Source organism: Gasterosteus aculeatus, chromosome 13 (assembly GCF_964276395.1).
Source record: "Gasterosteus aculeatus chromosome 13, fGasAcu3.hap1.1, whole genome shotgun sequence".
NCBI classification, from domain to species: Eukaryota; Metazoa; Chordata; class Actinopteri; order Perciformes; family Gasterosteidae; genus Gasterosteus; species Gasterosteus aculeatus.
The window spans coordinates 19,386,278-19,409,256 of NC_135701.1; the positions used below are offsets into that span (position 1 = coordinate 19,386,278).

The 22,979-nt window shown below is 42.4% G+C and overlaps 2 protein-coding genes across 6 annotated transcripts; one reads left to right on the forward strand and one right to left on the reverse strand.

The window, feature by feature from the left end:
- Positions 1-6: 6 nt before the first annotated feature.
- On the reverse strand, positions 7-6,749 carry lhx6b (LIM homeobox 6b). 3 transcript variants are annotated; one of them, XM_040196621.2, is made up of 9 exons: positions 6,440-6,749; positions 5,639-5,769; positions 5,004-5,132; positions 4,560-4,681; positions 2,915-3,132; positions 2,223-2,323; positions 2,052-2,147; positions 1,231-1,402; positions 7-689 (listed from the first exon to the last, which is right to left on the reverse strand). In XM_040196621.2, the coding sequence occupies exons 2-9, from the start codon at positions 5,639-5,641 to the stop codon at positions 607-609; spliced, it is 924 nt and encodes a 307-aa protein (XP_040052555.1). In that variant the 5' UTR covers positions 5,642-5,769; positions 6,440-6,749; the 3' UTR covers positions 7-606. The 3 variants fall into 3 exon arrangements, with proteins under 3 accessions (XP_040052555.1, XP_040052554.1, XP_040052556.1); XM_040196620.2 differs by having other exon boundaries at positions 2,915-3,135; XM_040196622.2 differs by lacking the exons at positions 5,639-5,769; positions 6,440-6,749 and adding an exon at positions 5,496-5,636 and having other exon boundaries at positions 2,915-3,135.
- Positions 6,750-16,425: 9,676 nt separating this feature from the next.
- ptgs1 (prostaglandin-endoperoxide synthase 1) lies at positions 16,426-22,685 on the forward strand. 3 transcript variants are annotated; one of them, XM_040196285.2, is made up of 11 exons: positions 16,426-16,571; positions 16,645-16,722; positions 17,770-17,886; positions 18,312-18,452; positions 19,014-19,157; positions 19,234-19,415; positions 19,559-19,642; positions 20,267-20,513; positions 20,799-21,085; positions 21,330-21,477; positions 22,049-22,685. In XM_040196285.2, exons 1-11 carry the CDS (start codon positions 16,565-16,567, stop codon positions 22,396-22,398), a joined length of 1,785 nt encoding a protein of 594 aa, XP_040052219.1. In that variant the 5' UTR covers positions 16,426-16,564; the 3' UTR covers positions 22,399-22,685. The 3 variants fall into 3 exon arrangements, with proteins under 3 accessions (XP_040052219.1, XP_077943636.1, XP_040052218.1); XM_078087510.1 differs by having other exon boundaries at positions 16,451-16,571; positions 17,471-17,886; XM_040196284.2 differs by having other exon boundaries at positions 16,454-16,722.
- The last annotated feature ends 294 nt before the right edge of the window (positions 22,686-22,979 follow it).

The following is a 22,979-nucleotide window of genomic DNA, read 5'->3' on the forward strand; positions in this document are numbered from 1 at the left end:
CTAACATTTTCATAACGGCTCTGATACATTTTTATTAAACTGTAGCAGTATTTACAATGTACAATCACTGAATTATTTCATTTCAAGACACATTTAAAAGTGCTTTTTTTTTCAAAGGTTAAGTTTTGTTCTGAATAAATAGGAGTTTCCTGACAACAATACAACAACAAATAACACTAAAGCTGCAAACGTGCTCATCACCGATACAAAAAACAATTGCTGAGGTTTTACTGTAACACTGCTACAACACTCTGGTTCCATGTTGCAGCAAAAGCATTAAAATACCTTGAGTGGGAAAACAATCCTGACCTGATGCAACGTTTTGTCTCCCAACAAAAAAGAGGAAAAATAAAATGTAAGTGGTCTTCTTATTTGCAAAAATAAAAAAATAAACAAAATTTAAAAAAAAATTCCCACGTTGGAATGAAAGTGGGAAAGATCTGTGCAGTCAAAGAAGAATCCAACCCGTTGAAAACAGATGGCCGAGGTCCTTGCTGCCCCGACGGACGAGTTTCCCCAAAAAGAGCAGATTACTGACAGGACGTCCCGAAAGGAACTCGTTTTTTTCACAACATCAGACAAAAAAAAAAAGGTGTAAACAGGAGGTCAGCGGCTGATGGGAAGCTGCGGTAAAGAGATGGACGGATGGTTCAAGTGGCCCGGGGCGGCGAGGACGGAGAAGGGGTGAGCTGCGAGGGGGGGGGAGAGACCACGTGAGATGATGGAGCATCGGGAGGTGATTCGGTTCAAGGAAAACGATGCTAAATGCTGAGTGAACCCAGAGACTAGTGGTTCAAACGGGTCCTTCTCTCCCTTTGAGTCGTTTTTCATAGCACCGGATTATTGGTAAAACTCAAACTGAAAATTGCAGATTCCATCTGTAAAACCAGAACTTATGCTCCAATACTCGCTTTACAAATGTGTGTGTTTTTATAAAATCCTTAAAACGTATTTTTTCAAATTTTCATTCAGAATTTAATCTTCATTTAATTTATATTTTTATGTTTAGCCTTCATCTGTAAAATAACTCTTAACCACTGATGTTCGATAATTTAAGTAAAGTACAATATTTGAAGTGCAGCAGATGGAGAAACAAGAACCTACTGACTAAATGAGCTGCGTCACAGATCTGCAAAGAGCACAACACATGTTCTATCACTTCCATTTGGGTCGATTGACGGCAGATGTCCCCCCACAACGCGGGACTGACTTGAAGTCCCCGGGACTCACCGTCCAGGTATCCGTGCAGGGCCAGCAGGTGCGGTCGGTCCGGGCTGCCGAAGGGCGAGTAGTGCACGTCGTCCGGCAGCGACGGAGGCATCCTGGACATCGGGGCCCCCGGAGGATACCCGCTCAGGGGCGGCTGCTTTTTGTGTCGCGCCCGGCAGTTCTGAAACCAAACCTGCGACGGGGAACAACTCGTGATGGTGAGCGAGCAGCACTCGACGACCACCACAACACCACCGTGGACATGCGGGGTTGGAGGTGTTGTCTGTCTCGCTGGATCTCATTGGTGGGAGGATTTCATCCATCAGATTGATGGGGTGCATCCTGGTTTTACTGATTATTTTTCCTCTAAATGCAGAGTTCATGCATTATATGTAAATCATTAGTTTCCAAACACAATCGAGGAGTCAAAAGTTGATCAAATTGGAATAGAAATAGAAGGCAATTGAAAACCTTCTTAAAATGTCCTTTCTTTTGAAATAACCAATACTTTATCTGGTCTAATCTCCAAAAATACTTTAAATCTGGCATTTTCAGGGGGGAAATATGGTCAAAGGTTGACAGTGCTCCATTTCAATATACAAGTGGAAACATTTCCGGGGAAATTCTCTGGATTTACAAGGTTATAAGAAACCCATGTGAGTATTATTTTGAAGAGCTAAAGTGTTGTGAGAGTGTTGCAGTCTTTTACTCCTCATCACAGATTTACATACACGATCAACAGCTTAACCAAGGAGTGTTCTCCCTTTCCAAAAAGACCAGTTCAAAACAAATGTGTTTTTCTTCCTTCAGTCTCGTCCCAAAGGCCTTTAAAAGTCTTCTACCTGTATGACTCGTCTGCTCAGTCCCGTCATTTCTGCCAGTTTCTGTAGAGTTTGAGCATCGGGGTTGTTGTCCTGAGCGAACTGAGACTGCATCACCTGCCAGGACACACCGTCATGAATCCGCACACAAACCGGCATATGCGCACACAGGTAATGATGCACGCAACACACCTGCAGCTGCTCAGCAGTGAACGAGGTCCTCGCCCTCTTGGCTGGCTTCGGTTGGCAGTCCTGGTCAGAGGGCAGCGCTCCCTCCAGAGTGAGTCCTGTCCCTTTAAGAGAGCACAAGCTCTTACAGGCCTGGTCCTTCACCCCTGAATTACATCTCAGTCAGAAGGTTGTGAAGTTGCACAAAACCACATTCGTCCAAACAGGCCTTGTAACACAATTGAGGTGTTTTCATGCTGACAACCGCAGTCCAAAGTATTTATGAAGCAAGTTCTTTCCACTGAAGGCAGCCGGCTTCAGTGGAAGGTTTGCATGAGTTTTAGGATCCATATTGAACCCTTATTTCTACATAGCTGATGGTGATAGCTGACTTTCTTCCTTAGGCCTATCTGATTGGTCATTTTGTTAGAGCGCCTCAAAGCGTGCAGGTACTTTTGGAACATGTTCGTGAACAACACTGCTCAAACTCCCAGATGAGTTCACAAAGATCAGAGAACATAAAGTTTTGCATTGTATGTCTAAACAAAAAATATTTCCCCTAATAACAGTTTTGTGACTGCAGAGCTTCTGCATGTTTTCATCCAGAGGAGAAAACTTCAAAGGTCAATTTGTACCCTTTAGAGATCACCAACTTGCACACTCTGTTCCATTGGTTGACTCTTGCATGTATATCTTGCTGGTCATGAGTCTGATACCGTTTTCTGCAGCTCGGCGCAGGTTGTCCAGCATGACGTCGTAGTGGCTGCGGCAGAGCACCCTTCCCTCCACCAGGCCGAACTCCTCCCCGGTGGACAGCTGCCTCTTGCAGGAGAAACAGGCGAAACAGGCCAGGTGGTACACGCTGCCCCGGGCGCGCCGCACCCAGTCGCTGGCATACACCTGCCGGCCGCACTGCGCGCACTTAGTGCCAAACCTGCTGTGAGGAGAGAGGAGGCGACGGGCAGGTGAAGGTCGGCTGTTGGTTACACAACTCGGTTTATGCATCGATCCTTCACCGAGACGTTTGATGACGGCTTTTCCGACCGCCAAGCTGTATTCTATATTTGTTTATTCTTGCCTCTATTTTGCAGAACGCCGAAGCTAGATTCCATTTAAATCATATTATCGTATTATTCTGTATAATTTTGCGAAGGAATGCTATGGTTAATCTGTTGTGGTGTCAGAGCACCTCTTCACCTCCAGAGTGATCTAAACACTCTACAACACCTTTGCGGGTGTCGTTGCCACGTGCATATTTTCAGATCGATTTGCATTAAATCAAATGAGCAAAACTAATTGACATGCAGTGCGTTTAGTGGTTCACTCCGATTCACTTACATGCATTTATCTGCTCTTTAACTGTCTAATAATCGCTGCGTAAACGTTGAGTTCGTGGTTTTCTGTGATATTTTTAATTATTGGATTTCGTAGAACCCTTGTTAGACCATCATGACCATTATGCAGATTATACTTTAAAAAAATAAACCAAATCCTTGTACTTGGGTCCAAACGTTGATATTGCGGAGCAATTATCAATTAGCTGTAAAATACACAGAAATGGAAACTTAATATAAGTTAAGTAAAGTATCTCCAAAGTATTTTTGATATCATCTCTCACTGGAAATTAATGATTTTTTTATTTATATGTTTTATAATTTTGCCCTTTAAAGCTTTTGAGACACAGTCTAATTTTCTATCTAAACTATGTAGTAAAAAACATTCCCTTAACCATAAAACATGTTACTATTTTTTACATTTATTTATTAAATACAAGAAAATCCATTTGGAATTGTTTGCATGAATTTAGGGATTTTTTTTCAGCCTCGCGGAAAGAGGATTTTTTGGGTAAAACGCTACGGTATTGTTATTTTTTTTCAGTTTTTCTCCGTTGAGTAGAGACAAGTGGGCCTTTTCGTTTCTTTCTTTGTTATTGAGGTCTCTCAAGTTAAATAAAATTCTGCTTCAAACCATTTACAGTATCATATGCACTAAATAATATGCAGTTTATTAATCGATCGGCATAAAAACAAAGCAACCGAAAGAAAAAGTAACTAGTAAACTAAACTAAATTTAAAAATAGTTCATTTGGTAACAGTTTTATACTCAGTTCAAGTAAGGTAATTGATACATTGAATTGAACCTCATTATAAATATGTTAATTGAATAAATCATCAGATTGTTTTATATAAACAAATAATTTTTAAATGCATTTAATTCTATTAAACTGTAGTTGATTAAAAATATATAATCGTTTCACATATTTAAGCCTCATGAAAAAAATAACATCACCCATGATCCAAGGAGTATCTTGCACACTTGCGTTTTAGAAATAATAAATCACAGCAAAGCGGATTTTTATACCTGAAATAATCCAGTTTGCAGTAGATTTCTTTGTTTTTCACGTAGCAGCTGTTGTGTTGCCGCAGAGACGCTCTGCAGACGGAACACTCCAAACATCCTGAATGCCAGTTCAGGTTGTTGACCTGTGGAGATTCAAAATAAAATACAATCACACGGACTAATGCTCTAAAGTATTTGTGACCGACAACTAGACATTGAGTTTTTCGTAAATTAAAATATGATTTCTAATTAACTAACTCGTTTAAAGTGTTTATTCAGCCATCCATTTTTTTTTCAGTGGTTGTCAGCGCCAAATCCTCACCACATTTTCCTTTTGCGCCTATTTTTGCGCAAATTGTATTACCGTAAAGGCAAAAAAAATACTAAAGTGGAGCTACCAACCGAATTAGGAGACGCACTTTGATCGTAAGTCTCTTGAAGCTTTGTGCGTTTCTTATTTCTCACCTTCAGCAGGTATCGGTCATGGATCTCCATGCCACAGCTGGCGCACCGGTTCTTGGCCGCCGGAGAGCAGAGGCAGGCGGCCTCCGACGGACTGGACTCTGCGGACTCCTTCTTCACCTCCGATGTAGACTGCGTCACAATAACACGGGTTTATACCGAAGACACGAATAGTTGCATTGGCTATTATTAAGAGAAGAGCCTCTGCAGACAAATATTGTACTTCGACCCAGTCGCGAAAAAACGCTAATGAGGCTTTTTTGACACTTCTTCGACTTTTTTATTGTCTACATTATCATTAACTTGAACGGTGCTATGATAAGACAATGTTTTTTTGTTTCATTTATAACACAACTATCTATGCTACATTCCTTCATCTAATCCAAACATATTAAAAGCAGAACAATTGCGTTTTTGTGGCTGTAGTCTCCACGACTTCCCAGTTCATTCACGCACACATACAGCCCCGCAGTCACAGTCGAGCCTGATTCGAACCTGAACGCCCCAGAGTCCTGCGGTGGTTACCCCGCATGTAAAAAGTGCGGGGAAAAGAAGCAATCAAAGAAGCTTACACCGACTGAAGGACAAAGAAATCAAAAGGTTGCAAAAGCCAACGCGTCCAGATGTTTATGACTCACCATCTTCGAGTCTTGAACGCTGCCTATTTGGAGAGAAGATGGAGCTTGGTTTGTGCATTACGCATCTCTGCCCCAACCCACACTACATCCGGTCCAAAACAAGGAATAACAGTTTCTCCTGCATTTAAGCCCTGGCAACAAAAGGAATTTTGATGCAATTAGAAGCAGAAAAAAACAACCTCCATATATATATATGATCGATCATTCCTCTTGTGCGCAATAGGAGGCTGTATTCCCATGCAATCAAAACGCGGTGAAAAGAAAGGATGGCACTAAATCTGCAATTAGCGGTGGATTGAAATGCTTCGCTTGATAAGTGGCAACCCGAGTGTCAATTTCATCTGGTAATCAAGGAAAAGGCAACCGAGACACCAAGCAAAGAGCGGGCGGGGAGGGGGGGGGGGAGGGGGGGGGAAGCGGCGCATCCTAATTTCAATAGCTGTATAATCGAAAATCGAAAAATCTCCAAAGTGAAGTGGCCCAATTGGAGATCGGATCTATTCATAAGAGACAATGTGCAGAAACTGCATCTGATCTCAGGGCATAAAGGAGCCTGATTGTCTCGTTGTCATGATGGACCCATTTAAGTACTTGAGGCTCCCCTGGGTGATTACAGCTGCATTCATGAACTGCCAAAAAATCCGCGTTTAGGTGGCAATCCGGTGTCGGTGTTGTCCTTCATCTTGTCGAAATGATCAGGAATGCAAGATTATGTTAATTACCAGCTAGTGTATAAATATTGGAGGCAGCGAAATAAGGAGAGACAGCCTGTAAGGAAACAGAAAAACATATACTTCATACATGGAAAACCTCCCCAAAACAGCGAAAGCATCGTCCGATAATAGTTTCCCCAGAACATCACGGAGAAAACATCCTAACGGTTGCGTGAGACATCGCTCTTTTAAAAAACAACAACAGCAACTCTTCTCTCGGTCTCTGAAAAGATAATCCGACTTCATCCACTCCGTGGGGATGAACGAGCCAGCGGCTCCGGCGTGCGTGCGTCGGGCCGCGCTGTGGTTCCCTCTCTGCGCCTCCGCTCATAGTTTACACCCCAGTTCAGTCAGACAGGATGTGATGCTGCCCATTGGACCAGCACGCCCGCGGGTTTATACCCTCCTTTATAAACTCGCACGTATAGGGCACGAAGTCGTGAACACGGTGGAAATCCACTGGAAACACCCACTGATTACCTTACATTTCTTTCTTTTTCTTAAAATGATGGATGCGGATTGGAGGCGTGCGTTTGTTGAAATCACTTCACTGTGTCACTCCTGATTGCAGGGTGATGAGAGTGAAAGAGTTGCTAAAGATGATAATGATGATTTTTTTAAAACAATATTCAACACTTATACAGTCTCATCTTTTCTGATCAGTTTAAATCAGGTCAAGTAATCGGGTGAAGTCTTTATAGTCTTATTATCACGAGGACATTGAAAGAGTTCCACAATGCCACGTCAAACTTCATCACAGCACATAAAAGACAACTTGAAAATGGGTTGAACAGTCTTCAGTTTACACCAACTGGTGTTATTCTGGAATTAACAGATGTGAGAAAGTCCCTTTCATGGTTTATTGATCATTGTGATTTTGTTTTGGGACATCTCTTAGATAAAAACATTCTTTAGGTTGCACTCTTCTGGTTCTGTTGGTATAGCTTTGGGTGGAAATGTTCTCATTTGATCTGACATTGTATTTATGGTATATGCATGACACTTTAAATAACACAACATTAAAAAACAGTCTGTAACAAATTACCAACTGACCGATATGTTCATACAAGTTGAGAGTTCATTTTGTGAGTTGAAGTGAGGTAAAGAGAACAAGGCAATCCGTCTTGGATGAATTGACGTTTTAGGGATTTCACATGTAGTCTTTTCTTTCTCTTAAGTTAAAGGCTCAACACTGATACCACAGCTTTAAATGCATTTCACAAGAATCTCCAAACTACCCGCACCTACAGAGAGAGAGAACAAACAGACTCAAAGCAACGCTTTCCCTGAAATCAATAACACTTTAATTCTTATTGATGACCTAGAAAGCGTATTGCCTCGGACTCTTTGCACAGTCGGTGCGACGCACTTCAGCAGCTCTGTGCATTAACTGTAATTACAGGTGGAGCAGGGTCAACTGGAAGTGGTCAAGATGAAGGAGACTTTAGGGAGGAACGAGAGCTATTTCGCCTCCATTAGGGTCGCTCTTGAGTGATGATGTGCAATTTGTTTTACCAGTTGAATGACTTTTTTGAGACAGTGATTTTTGAGGCATATGATCCAAGCGAGATAAATAACAGTGAAGAAGCTTTTTGGGCCATTTACCTGCTAAGAAGGATAAAGACATCTTCACCTTCTGAAGCATTTTACCTATACATTTTCTGTGAAAGCCCTAAAAAATGGGCATAAAACGACGAGCTTTGCAAAGCACCTTTTGAATGTGTTACTTAGAAAGAGACCCGTTGTGCAGCAGCTCTTTAACCGTTTCCTGTTCTTTCCGGGAGGAATTTCCTCCTGGACAATTTGTCAACATGAAACGCACGACAGCCTCCCGGCTGTGGGGATATGTGAGGACGGGTCTGCACGTTGCGTCCCATAGAGCTGCGTGGATACATATGTGTGTGTGTGTGTGCGACGGCCCTGTCCTGCAGACCTTGACCTTCCCTTAGATGCAGTTGTCTGCGATCCACACAAACAATAAGTGACCGGCACGCTACCACAATAACAACAACTGTAACCGCATGCTAAAGCTATTAGACTCCTCCAATGGGCCCCAGTGGACGGCTTGATGGCTGCTATGTCAACAATGTATGACGTGTGTCTTGCGCTCGCCGTGGCGGTGCAGAGGAGTTCAAACGAGGGCAAACCTTTATTTACTGTGTTGGGAAGCAACCGGGATTAAGGTGTGGCCCTTTTTCCATAGCTGGAAAACAATGCTTTAAAACATAACAGCCTTCACGCTGAGGTAAAGCCTCAAATCTGAAAGATCTTCGTGCTAATAGAGTGTAATAAAAGCTACTGCTGTAATTGCCAGTGGAATAATTTGGAGAATATTCTGCTAAATTGAGCAGCCAAACGAAACGTCATCTGACAGCTAAATACTCCGAGGTTGTTTTTTTTCTCATTTGATTTGCCAGGAGAAACACTTTTATCCTCCTGTCACCGAGCTTTGAATCATTTTTTTCTCAAGCAGTTTTAACAGTTTGAAGTAATTACTTACTCATGAGCAGTATTATCTGAACTGGAGATCTTAATAACCGTTCAAAAATCAATCAATGAAAAAAAACTACTTTATCATTACTGTGTAGAGCAGTAGTACAGTAGACGGCAGTAGAGCTGCAACAACAATTTTTATGAAATCGATAAAAATCGATTATTAATTTCATTATCGATTCGTTGTGTCGCACGATTATTACGTCACTCAATGGTGCGAAGCAACAACAAAAAAAAAGAAAAAAGCTGACGAGAGGAAAGAGCATCCAGCAGCGTCGGCGGTTGTGAGTCACGTGGCGCAGGCGGAGAAGTCTGTTCGACTTTAGTCGTCCAAGGTGTGCGAGCATTTCACATTGAATACATTTTTAAAAAGTGTGTCAATTGCAAAATATGCAAAGTCAACGTAACATTTCACTGCAGCACCACGTTGTCCCGTATTGACGTGAGGAACGTAAGGAGCCTCCAGCCGCTGTTTACTCGTCATCCAGCTGAACATGCTAGCGTTAGCTCGCTAACAACAGCAGTAAAGCAGTTAGTAAGACCAAAGACACGTCTTGTATATATTTTGTGCTTTGTCCCATATCGGTTATTGTTGACAAATATATATATATATATGTGTGTGTGTGTTGTACTTTTTAATGCCATTTTAAATTGATCTCATAGCACTTGGCTATTTTTTAGCTGTATTTAGATGTGGTGTATACGTCTACTTAACTTGATAACTGATCACTGATAATATATGAATAAGCTTCAAGTGAACATGGAGGTGTGTTTGAGTGTTTCTGAGTGTGAACGTTTGAGTGCGTCTGAGTTTAGTGTAAAGAACAAGTTTTGATTATCCTGTTAAATTTTCTGATTTGTATTTTACTTTTTCTTTATAAATTATTATGTTCAAGGAGCAACCTGTTTGTGGACTTTCATGAGTCTTTTTCCAATGTGAATATGCAGTTATTTTACAATAAATGAAAGCTTTTTTTAATGCTGTTCTTTTATCCGATTCAGCGATTAATCGGCAAAATAATCGACCGATTAAACGATTATCAAAATAATCGTTAGTTGCAGCCCTAAACTACAATAAGTCTTTTTAAGCTTGTGCCAATAATTTTATACGGTAAAATGTGATTCATCAGATCAGAACCAGACCAGATCAGTTGAATCACTTCTTCCTACGTAGTAATGTTAATCTGTATTCTTTTTGTTGTTTAAATACATCAATACATTTGTAATCTTGACTGTGCATGGTGAAGTATTAACAGCAGTGGGTCTTCTCTTCACGTCGAGTGCGCGCAGTCATTCATTCTCTTCACCCCTCAGCTCTGTTCCATTCTTTTGGGGCGAGGTGCAGACGAAATGCAATGTGCATGATTCATACCTCTCGCTTTCAATGGCTGCATGTAACGGAGAACCGGCGCAAAGCCTCGGTAACAGGGATGACGGATGCTCTGCTTGCTCGGCATGTCGGCTGATAGAAAACGTTTGGGGAAGGGCGGAGCGAGCCTTAACACAGAGGTCACGAAAAAATACTCACAGCTGCCGCTGAGGTTTTTTGGGTTACCCCCTTTGTACACCTGTATTCCCAACCGATTCCCTCTGCCGGTGTTACCTCAAAGTAATGGCATCAATGAGCAGTTGAAATATAAGCCAAAAGCGTGGCTAAATTGTTGAAATACTTGGCTAAAAGAAATGAATAAACAATGGAAATCAATGTAATAGTTAGCTAAACAACGATGGATACAGTCTGAATTAGTTGACTAACAGTTAAGTTAGTTGAAGAAAACGCTCCAAATAGCTTTGTGATGGATAAATAAATGAATAAATGTTGAGAGTAAAGTTGTAACAGTAACCTGCTAACATGACCGAGACAACAAACACAGACAATTAAATTGCACGAAAACAATGTTTTCACAAAAAACACTTTTGTTTATTAGTGCTAAGAAAATATCCGGTTTATAAGTGGATGGAAGGATATGATGTGTTATACGAGCTCATCTGAGGCTGTGAATCACTTGTTTAAATCCTTTTCGGTATATGTGCTCGACAATGCACGATTTTTCAGAGTGAGTAACTGCCGAGGACGTGAAGAAGCCCATTAATAGAGGAAAACTCTGACAGCTCGTGAATGTTTGCCTATGGGAGCTGGTTGAAAATCAGTTTGACGTTTGCAGCAACAGGCTGCATCTACTCTGGGATCAAACCCATCTAGATTACAGTCCTCAAGCCAAGCTTTCAACAAACAAAAGAAATGGCACGTTACACCATCCCTTTCTCCGGGAAGTTGTAGCGGAGACAAGAAAAAAAAAAAAGCTCCAGTTATTCAACAAATACAAGTTTATTTGGAGTACAGACAAGGAAAAATGAAGGGCTTTTTTTTTCAGGGCTTGCACTCCATATGACATCAATTTGGGGGTATTGTGTATTTTGGCCCGAGCGTGTGGTCTATGATAGATGACAGGAGAGAAAATCACGAGCCGCTGGCTCGAGCACAGACGCGCAAATTGCTTTCAGCTGATTGCCTCATTCTGCTTGATATTTATCAAGTGGATTACAGTATGCCCCTTTATTTACAGCCAGGAAGCAGCTGATCAATTCCACTGACGGGGGGGGGGGGGGGGGGGAGAAAGACACTGATGTTTTTCCTCTGCTGGCTGAAGGAACAAATCCCTCAAGTGGCCAGTGAGCAGCGTGAAATTAAGTGTATCCCCTATTGCGTCTTGTTTTTACCACATCAAAAGAACGAAACATCCAGAAATACAGATGTTTTTCAAGATTATCGCAAACCCACACTTATATTGGTTTGTGATTAAACTGCGTTTGCAGATGTAGCCCCGGTGTCAAACATATTAGTTGAGTACAGTTAAAAGGGTGGGAGGAACTAAAAACAAAAGGGAAACCGACAAGCAGCGCGGAGGGAGGCTAATTATTTAATATAGTACCAGTTGAACCCTTTTCTCTTACCATGTATTTCATCTGGTTCCATATGGCTTCAATATTAGAATTCATTCTGAGTTTTAGGTCAAATGAAACACATGCACACAGGATTTGCCTTATTTGACAAAGCAGTGGCGCTGAATTCGAGGTCTGAGTGAGACAACGTTAACCGGGGACAGCGGGTGAAGACCCCTGCCGGGCTGTTCAGATGCTACTTGCTGTGTGAAGAGAGAGCACACCTTGTTTAATGCTCTCTGACCCATTGCATTGCATTATTGTCACGCAAATAAGTGATTTACTGAATTTAACAGAGAAATAAGTGATGTTTGTTATTTTAAAGAAGTTCAATGTGGGCCGTTTGTGTTTTAGTTTCCTTTCCACTGAAAAGGTTAAACATAATAGCCAGAAACTGTTATTTGTCAGATTCCAAATATTCAGTTTTAAGAAATGAGTGAAATGAACTTGACAGTTTTTATTCATAAAAGTCTTTCACCATTTACATTCATTTTAAGTTGTGTTCCAAGGCCCGTGATGCACGCCAGCCCAATATTGAATGTTACTTGGTCCTGGTTTTGGTCTCTAGCATCTTCTAAGAGAAATCTCTCTCTTAACAAAATGCTTCACCATATTTGCCAGCGTGTTTGTTTCTCTGAGAAGTAAAACTGAAAATTCAGTTTCAACTTACCATCTTTGTCTCAAGGTCATGTTTTTCATTATGAAAACTTTACTGGGTATCTCCACTGATTCTGCACAATGGCTCGTATAGTGTCTTGTATCTGGAGCTTTCTAGATTCGGAGAAAATAACCATCGCGATGTAATCAGGGTCAAACCAGCCTCGGCTCCAAATGTATAACTCAAAGCTTGTGTGAGGGCCGAGGAGATCAGAGCTAAAAGTCCGGCTATCTCCCCCACTTCCACTGCCTTGATTTTGATCTTTTTTCGTTGTCAGTCTGCTTCTCACTGAATCGTTGACGTAACCCTCGCAAGAAGAAAGGTTTCTCAATCCATTAGCAAACTGCTCAACCTCTTCCAGCTTCAGGATCTGCTGCTGCGCCTCACCTCTAAACTCCTTCTATACGGCAAGAAGTGCTTTAACCCCTCAACCTCCCAGAAGAGAATTTCAGGGAGGGGCGCATTATTTGTTTGTTGGACGAAAACAAGGAAATGGATCTGTGACTAAACACCAATAAAATAATAGTATGCAAGTAGAATATGGTGAAATCAGGTTCATTTTGGCACAACTATTCCACAGCAAAGATGTTTTGCGGAGCTGTTGTGATGGCTGCGTGTGTAATTTAGCCCGTGCTCTCGATACGTTTGGGGGCCGAGGTCAAAGATCAGCAACTTACCCAATCAGGTAACCGGCTCCAGAAGGAAAATGACCTTCTTCCGACCACTCGCGCTCACCTGCGGTGACCCGGAGCAATCAGAGGTGAAGGGGGGGGGCTCCTAATCACATGCACACGCAACGCGCGGCACCACCCAGCCTCTTACCAACGCCACCTCCCCCCCGTCCCCCACCCGAGAGGGCCAACTCCGAGTTCAAGTGTTCAAGCTGTCGCATCAGATTGGTCCAAACGTGGAGATCACTCACGCCGGACGCTTTGTGTGTTTAGTTTGATGCCGACTGCAATATCCTGCAGCTCGGGTGATCCCCGCGGCTCCGGGTGCAGGGCGGCAAGAAGGGGGGCGGCAAACGCTCGCACTCCCATCAGCCTGGGGGAAGAATGGAAAGGTGGGACAGGAAACAGGGGGGGGCGAGTAACACGTCCATCCATCTGTTGAGGGCACACGTGCACGGACGCCCGAATCGCGAACGCGCCTGAGACCGTGAGCACTTGCACTTGAGATGTGGTGAGTCCGCAGAGTGACTAAATTACAGCGAGGGGACTCTGTGTTTGTCCACGGGGGGCCGCGCCGGCTCTCAGACTGCCGACGAATGAGTCTCGCTCCTCCCACAGAGCTCAGGTCCTTCGTGGGACCGAGAACACTTGAAACCAGCTCACAGTGCAACGTGAGGCCCCACTGACTGATAACCCTTTTCATATGAATTGCCACTTTTAATGAGGTAATTTAAGATGCTGATATTTCTCACCCACCGCCTGCTGTTTATTTTTTTTTAATTTATTTTAAGCCGAAACAGTCTAAATGTTCCATACAGCTGAGGGGGAAGACACCGAGTCGGATGATAATTCTCTGTGGGTTTTATCACCTCTCACGTTACGCAGAGTCATTCAATCATTTGTTTGTGTGCAAAACGGACAAGTACAGTTGATTAATGCTACTTTCCAACAGTGATAAATGGACCATTACCCTGTACTCCAGAGGAGGTCTGCCCTCCTTTTACAATCAGCTGCTTCTTCAGACAGTTTTAACAAATGATACCTGGTTTTGGCGACCTACCGCTGAGGGGCTCTTTTGGAAACCCCATCTGAGATAACACACACGATGCCCTCGCCTGCTCGCCTATATATCGCCCCTCCGTCAGTCGGGTCGGCTTGTTCCCCAACTGGACAGGAAGTCTGCTAATCTGTAACCCGATCCGAGGGGTGGGGGGGGGGGAGGAAGACGTCAGGAACAAGCCTTCAGTGCTTTCACCAATCGTATTCATCACCAGAGTCGGGCCGAGGCTCATTTGGAGCTGGACCATAGCTTAACTAAACATCTTCCCCATAAAATAAATGCTTCCAGGTTACTCCCAGTCCAGGTTCCACTCACACGAGCATCTGATCTCAATTACCGGGAGTGCTATAGGAAGCGGCGGGCCTCGGTCTGCGGGCTGAGCCAACAGCGCCATGGCAACCAGGCAGCCCGTCTACGAGTCCCTTTCAGGGCACTCGTGAAGGCGGGAAGTGATGATTTGATAATTAGTTCCTGATGCCTCTCATACTTTTTCATATCAATCATATCTGGGAAACAGAATGTATTTCAAATATAGTTTGAAGCGGCGTCGGTTGGTTAGTTTGGGGAACTGAAAGTCCATTGAGGAGTGATTAATGGATGCTCTACACTCGGTTTCCCATTGGGAGATTTCAACACTAAACAATGAAGAAAAATGAATTCCCCAAGCACTGATAAACGTTAGCATGTTTCAATGTGTATGTAGAGGGAGGATATCACAATTGTGTTGTGTGTGTGTGGCGTTTTCACGATCCCCAGAACCCCCCGAGCCGTAGTAGCAGTAGTGGGGGGATGAAATTACTCTGCTACATTGAAATGGTCCAACTCCTACATCTAAGATGAAAGGTTTCACTTACTTTTTTCTTTGCTATAGGAATTAGAAAAAAACACTCGAGGCTTCCATCCAGTGCACAAAATCTAGGAATACAAACAGGTTCAAATAAAACAGGTGTTGGAGACTGTAACCGTAGCCTATAGAATTAGTTAGATACAATTTTTTATTTACTCTTTATGTGGGATGACAAACAAAGTCACAAACATGAGGCACTAATTCTTCGAGATTAAGACAGTTGTTGTGTAGACAAAGCGTGATAAGACTGCAGCAATTTGTTTTTAATGTAGAGTAATAAAATCCACTTTAAATGCTTCTTCTACTTCTCACTGTAAATGTGACGGTGGGTAAAAGACAAATTTCAACTGGCCAGATAGAAATAAAAACCTTTCAATGATGTATAAGATTTAAATTTCCATTTCAGATGGACAATAGACCTGCAGAACAAACGCACAATACAAAACCAATCACAGTGACAAGAAACTGAGCTCATGCCGTGTGCATGTGAACCATAACAAATCCCCTGGTCCTCTCGTAGGAAATAGAACATGTAAAAGAAACCTTTTCCACAGCTGTTGTGGTTTTGGGGTTTGGCAGGTCTGATCAGCTTAGGTTTTTAATAGAGGCTATATTCCGAGAAGAAATCGTATCAGAACGATGTGAACAAAATTTGTTGTTTGTTAAAAAAGAAAAACCCTGGCCAATAAATCTTCAAAGAGAGCGGAGGTAAAGTCTGTAAAAAAATTAGCTGAACATGTTTTTGTTCAAGGTTTGACTCATCTCCATGTGGACGAGCTCGTTCTAAATTGCTACAGTATGCAGGAAATTACTTCAATAGACAAACATCTCACATAGTTTTGGTTCAGATAATGTCTCTGAGGAAGGTATCAAAGATCAGATCCTGGCAATTCAACTGCATTGTTTGCCTCATACAACATTACCAAAAACAACACCGACATCCTCGACCCCCAAAAACAAGTATCAGACATACTTCTGTGTCAGTAGAACCATTCAGGGTTATTTGGATATTTACTAATAACGTGTGTAAGAGTCGATATTGTAAAAAACCCTTGCTTCTAATGATGTGCAATTTTAATTTTTAATTGAAGTTTTAGTTTCAAGCCGAGCCCTGTGCGTTACATCAGCTCACCAGCAGGGGGCAGTAGAGCGCTTTGAAATCCTCCTGGAGCATCCCTAAGTGTTTCTTCCCACTGGGATAATGCAAATGACACATTAAAGCTTCTCAATCCCCTCATTTGAAGACAGAACGTTTTACACGCTAGATGCAATCCTGACGTCCATTGTAGGACAAAAAAAAAGCTCAAATCCAAAAGAGTCCGACTGGCAGCAGACTTTCTTTGAAATGTATTGCTGCCTAAATGAAGGAAGTAGAGGAAACTAAGTCACCGCCCCTTCCCTCTATCTGTTGAAAGGCCAGTTGAAGCACATTGGCAGGTGGTTATAAAGAGAGTAGCTAAGCCCTGTCTATTACATTACATTAGAAACATTGTTAAACAACATTTCTGACCACTAAATTCATTTTGAGCCCTCAGAGAACGATGAAAGGTGAGTCCTCTAAATATGAAATGAATGTTTTCACCGTCAGATAATATTCTCCCCCCGTTGTTATTTTTTGCAGGGTTAAGCATCTTTTCCACCTGGTTTCTCAAACTGTTGCTGCTGGAGAGCTCATTGTGTGCTGCTGACTCAAGTGTTGGTAAGACAGTTTTCCCCCCATCACAGCACATCTTTATTGTATCAACTAATCATTTGAAAATTAGAAGTAATCATAGTAATTGTATTTCATGATGATACCCACATTATTTATTTACTATAAAACGAATCATGCAAATCTGTTGTTGAAGTGGTCAGTTTTTGGAACAAGCGAATGTTAATTCCCAGACACAGAAGGTTCATCATTTATGATAAAAATGTAAACTGTGCTGTGCTTCAGTTATGGTGTTTTAGCCGACTGTTCAGTCATTTGTTGGAGAAGTGAAGGGAGCAGGTGGACGTGAGATACACGTGGGGCAGTCTGAGGGCATCTGGTGGAGAAAATAATGGGTCATTGTATCAAAACAAGTGGAATATCGACCGCTTCAGCAGCATCAGTGATGGATGAATTATTGAAATCTCTTCAAATAAATGTAGCAAGCCACCCAATTTCATACAGTCCAGTATCAATGTTTTCATAATGAATCATTTTAGGTAAAAGCACAAAAGCATTGCATTGCAGCAAAATATACTTTTAAGTGTCAAATGTGCTCAATAGGATGCGCTCCATCAATAGATGTATGAATTAGCTGACTTTATATTATTACTTTATATTTACTTTATATATATGGACATACATAACAACACTGCATTAAAGCGCTCGTGCATGCAGTCGTCCTTCATGAAACCTACTCTTATCTGCAGTTCATGTCAAGTGTGCATGCTTATCTCTCCTCTCATTGATAACCCAGGAGGAAGACAAGACTGCTGGGTATCACGTTAGACTTTTACAAGCGTGCGGGGAGGACAGGAAGCCGTAGTACAACAGCAGAGTGCTAAAGATACGAGGGAGGGGGTTGCTGTTGATGCCCGGCAGCAGCAGTTACTATTTGCAAGCAGGGAAGTCTTAATTTAGTAAACCCTTCCTGTGAAGTGTCCTTTATTTCATTTTGTTGTCAGAAATGTTCTGAGAGAAAACGTCATCGGCTCTGTCATCTGCAGGGGCAACACTATTGCAATTAAACAGCTGATCTTTTTCCTTTTTTTTCAGTGAATCCTTGTTGTTATTACCCTTGTCAGAACTCAGGAGTGTGTGTGAGATTTGGTACAGATCGCTACCAATGTGACTGCACTCGCACTGGCTTCTATGGAGACAACTGCACTGTCCGTAAGTACAGAAACATGTGCACAAGTGACTGACAGGTCGACCTTCCAAGCACCCAATAGCTACTAAAATGTTACATTTAACTCATCTAATGCTTTTCGGATTTTTGTCGTATGATGTTTAGTTTTTATTACCGCATTGTGCTATAGATCCTAATAAGTCCTAATCTTTACTCTTCCACACTGCATGAACTAAAGAACTGAAAACATAAAACAAGGGCAACTTCAAATGAGATTAATAACATGCCTACGGGATGTTTTACAACCTGAAAATACAAAGGGTTTTCTTACAGTATTAATGGCTTTAATGTGATCTATAAACAATTGATCAATTATTCATTTAAAATATTCACAATTGATATTCCCTGCACAGAGGCAGATATATTAGCCGTTTATTTGAAGAATATTGATCCTCTCTCACACGTGCAGCGCATCTCTGGACCACAGTTCGTCTGGCACTGAAGCCGAGGCCCCACGTAGTTCACTTCATCCTCACCCACTTCCAGTGGTTCTGGGACCTGGTCAACTGCTCTTTCCTGCGAGACACAGTCATGAGACTAGTGCTAACCGGTATGTGAAAAGAATTGCACCACCGCACCCCCCCCCCCTAACCCCCCCCATACCTCCACGCAATCCCCTAACAAGCCAGTCAATCAGCAGAATCACAGACCACAGCAGATAAACCAACATTGAGGCCAATATTTCCCAACAATTTCTTGCAAATCTTTGCTGTTATTGTTTTGTCAGAGAATGTAGGCTTTGATACACAATATTGACCTCTCCGCCACGGTTTTAGACGAGGCCTGTTGGGGTAATTGGCTTAATACTCTTATGAGAAGCAAGGAGGAAAGTTCATTAAAACATTAGAGCTCAACACAGCAGAAGAATAAGCTTTATCAAGCTTTAGTAGTCTGCAAGTATTGGATCAATACGGTTTTGGTCTCTTCATGGGATTTGTTGACCATAAGACACAAATAGTATCTCAGCAGGTTTATCCCTTAATTCTTTATATAGATTAAAAAGTGAATCAGCTTTCCAAACAAGGTGCTTCATTCATTTCAATAAACGCGCAAGTTGGACAACGTACGAGAAATTTGTAGTTCACAGCCTTTTGTAATTTCCCCCGTAAAGTGAGAAGCGACCTTATTCCAAGCCCTCCGACCTACAATACCAAGTATGGATACCTCAACTGGGAGTCGTTCTACAACACCTCATACTACACCCGTCTCCTCCCTCCGGTACCCGAGGACTGCCCTCTACCGATGGGCGCCAAAGGTGAGAGCCGCACCGCTGCACACGGGCAACGGCGCGTCCCCCCCCAGGAGATCCCTAAATGTTTGCTCCTCCGCAGGTAAAGCAGAGCTGCCCGATCCAAAAGTGTTGACTGAGAGGTTTTTTAGGAGAGAGACCTTTCGGCCGGACCCTCAGGGATCAAATCTGATGTTTGTCTTCATGGCCCAACACTTCACCCACCAGTTTTTCAAGACGGACTTTAAAGCCGAAGGGGGCTTCACCAAGGCTTTAGGACACGGGGTGAGGAGACACGTACAGCCACAGCCATCACTTCGTTATCATCAGGCAATAAACAGCGTTTACCTTTTAGGAACCCGTCGTTGGCCGTTAATGTGTTTGACTTTGACTCTACTGACGAATTGATGTATTTTTTGTCTCGCCAGGTGGATGCGAGCAACATCTACGGAGACAACCTGGTGAGGCAGCATCAGCTCCGGCTTCATAGAGATGGAAAGATGAAATATCAGGTGATGAAGAAAGTCTTCATTTAAAGAAATATACATTTCTGTCAGTCAGAAGAGAAGATTAATCAGTCACACGTCTTTACTGTAAATATATTGCAAGTGTTTGTTAGCTAACGGGCTGCTAGGTGGCTAGTTTCATATTCACCGTTTCAACCTTTCATCTCGGCTTTAAGGATGAAGCTGTTTAGAATATTTCCCAAAAATATCAAACACATGCACACTAAAACTTCAGAGTTATATACACATTTTCTTGCCTTGATGTTCAAAATGTATCTGTTGCACTACTGTGTGATATGAGTGCTATCACTGAATATGTTTCTATCCTCTATCGAATGAGTCTCGTGGTAAAACTGTCACACTTACTGGTTGCCTGCCTTTGACAAGCTTGTTATCTGGGTTGAAGAGGGAACTTCCTCAAACCATTTTTATCTCAAAGCCTCTCTTCTTGAGGAAGTTGCTTCTGCGGTAGGCCTTCATCACCAGCATGGTATTTGCAAGGTCTGTCACAACGTTTTCCCAACAAAAGAGATTTTAGAGATGACTTTAGGTTTACTGACAAATGTTGAAGAAAATGGCGTATTTAAAAGTTTGAACGGTTCTGAATTCCCATCTTTCGTTTGTTCACAGACAGTGGAGGGCGAGATGTACCCTCCAACTGCATCAGAGGTCCCTGTGCACATGATCTACCCTGAAAACGTACCTCCAGAGAAGCGCCTGGTCATCGGCCATGAGGTGTTTGGCCTCCTGCCGGGCCTCACCATGTACGCCACCATATGGCTGCGGGAGCATAACAGAGTCTGTGAGATCCTGAAGGCAGAACATCCCACCTGGGACGATGAGCAGCTCTTCCAGACCACCAGGCTCATCATCATTGGTGAGGGCGCCGGGAGCAAATCTTTTTTCTCTGTGACACTGTGGTTGGAGCGAAGATGTATTAAATTATTCAAAATGATAGTAGAATCTTCAGCGCGGAAAGCTTCGTTTTTTATTATAGTTTAATTTACTGTAATATCCACATGTTTTATTCTCCTTAGGGCTGAAACTGATTACAATGGTTTTAATTTAAAGAAAAAATGAAAAACCTTTCCCAAAAACACTTTGTTGGTTTGTCTCAGTGAGGGACATCCAGTTATGACATTTTATTGTTTTTGTCCCGCAGGAGAGACTATCAACATTATAATAGAAGAGTACGTGCAGCACCTGAGTGGTTACCTGCTGAACCTCAAGTTCGATCCCACCCTGCTCTTCAACGCACGTTTCCAGTACAGCAACCGCATCGCTCTGGAGTTCGCCCACCTCTACCACTGGCACCCGCTCATGCCTGACAGCTTCCTCATCGACGGGGAGGACATCCCGTACTCGCAGTTCATCTACAACAGCTCCCTCCTCACGCACTACGGTGTGGAGAAAATGGTGGATGCCTTCTCCCAACAAGCTGCAGGGCAGGTAGATTAGTCGGCCATTCAATAATGCACGTTTTCTGCTCTGGAATATGTGAAAGATCTTTGATGCAGATATTGTGACGTGACAGAACCTAATGACGAAGCACTAAACCATCAAACAGACATTATTCAGCATCTTTTGCTGGTAGTTGTTAGTTTAGTAGGTAGTGTTCATTTCTTTTTGTTCTGAGTGATAGTGTTGCTACAAACAGTTCAGCTCCACGGTAACTTCTTATTTTGTATCACAGATCGGTGGAGGTCGCAACTCTCATGCAGTTGTGCTCAAAGTGGCGGAAATGGTCATCAGGGAGTCCCGAGCAACGCGCGTGCAGCCCTTCAATGAATACAGGAAGAAGTTCAACCTAAAGCCGTACACTTCTTTTTATGACTTCACTGGTAAGCATTTGATATGGAATTAATGCTTTAGATTTCAAATTAAACATTTCTTTCACACACTTGGATTTCAAAACAAAAGTTGAGAATTATTGGATAAATTTTTTTTTTGTAAAAGTGTCAAAATATGACGCATGTCGAAAACTGTTTTGAAAAAAAAGTCAGAAAATATTATATTAAAAATGTTGAGAAATAGTTGAAAAATGTTTCAGAAAAAAAACATTTTGGGGAAAAAAAACTCAACGCATACTGAGTCGAGAAATATTTTGAAAAAAAGTAAAACAATGTTAGGTAAAAAAAAGTTTTACATTTTACATTAAATTGTCCTTTTAGACACAACACAAACTATCCATTTGTTTACACAAACACACAGTTAATGTTCTTCTAGCAACTAAGTTGCATCTGCAACTGATGCCTTAGTGCACATGAAACATGAAACAATGAATGTTCAGAGGACTGAGAACAGTTTAGCACACCACGCTTATGAAGAAAGGAAAACCACGTTTAATCTGTGTGACATAGACAGTGCGGCCCTGTGTGACAGGCTTCATCCGTTTTTCTCTTTTCTGAACAGATGACACAGAAATGGCCAGAGGTTTGGAGGAGCTCTACGGAGACATAGATGCTCTGGAGTTCTACCCTGGCATCCTGCTGGAGAAAACGCGCCCTAACAATCTATTTGGCGAGAGTATGGTGGAGATGGGCGCTCCCTTCTCGCTAAAAGGCCTGATGGGAAACCCCATTTGCTCCCCTGAGTACTGGAAGCCCAGCACCTTCGGGGGAGAGACCGGCTTCAATATTGTCAAAACTTCCACTCTGAAGAAACTAGTGTGCCTCAACACCAAGTGGTGTCCATACGTGGACTTCCGTGTTCCCCGCAAGGAGGAGGAAACCAAACCAAGGGAAACATCTACCGAATTGTAATGACGATTCTGATCATCATAGTTTGTTGATCGACGTACGGCCTGTGGCAGATATTGCCGTTGTGTTTGGACTCTTGACATGTTTGTCATAATCCCATTTGTACTGGAGGGCCGGTGGGTTTTTTTTTGTGCTAATTCAGGGGATTTATTCATGCCTGCATTGAATTCTATTTTGTACATTAAGGCCGGTCTCCCAAACATTCTAGTTCAAATTACATCCCATTAATATTTCTAATCTGTACCAAAACGTGTTATTCAAAAAATAAAAGTTACTATCTGGCCACTCCACTCGGGCTCTCAGGGTTTAAACTGTGCATGAGGGAGGAACGCAGATCACGCTGGATCTTGTACTTTCCTGTACTTGTACTTGCGTGTCTTTATAATTTTAATTAAGAAGAACCTACGATCTCACTACGATCTAAACGGTTAAATATGTGAGTTCCCACAGACTGGCCGACCGGATGCACAGGGAGGTGTATCACCTTGGAGCGTGTGTGAGAAAAGTGATCGCACACCGCCGTGGTTTTGTTGATGACTGAAAAAGAGAAACGGGGTTGCTGAACTTCCCTGTTTCACCAGTTC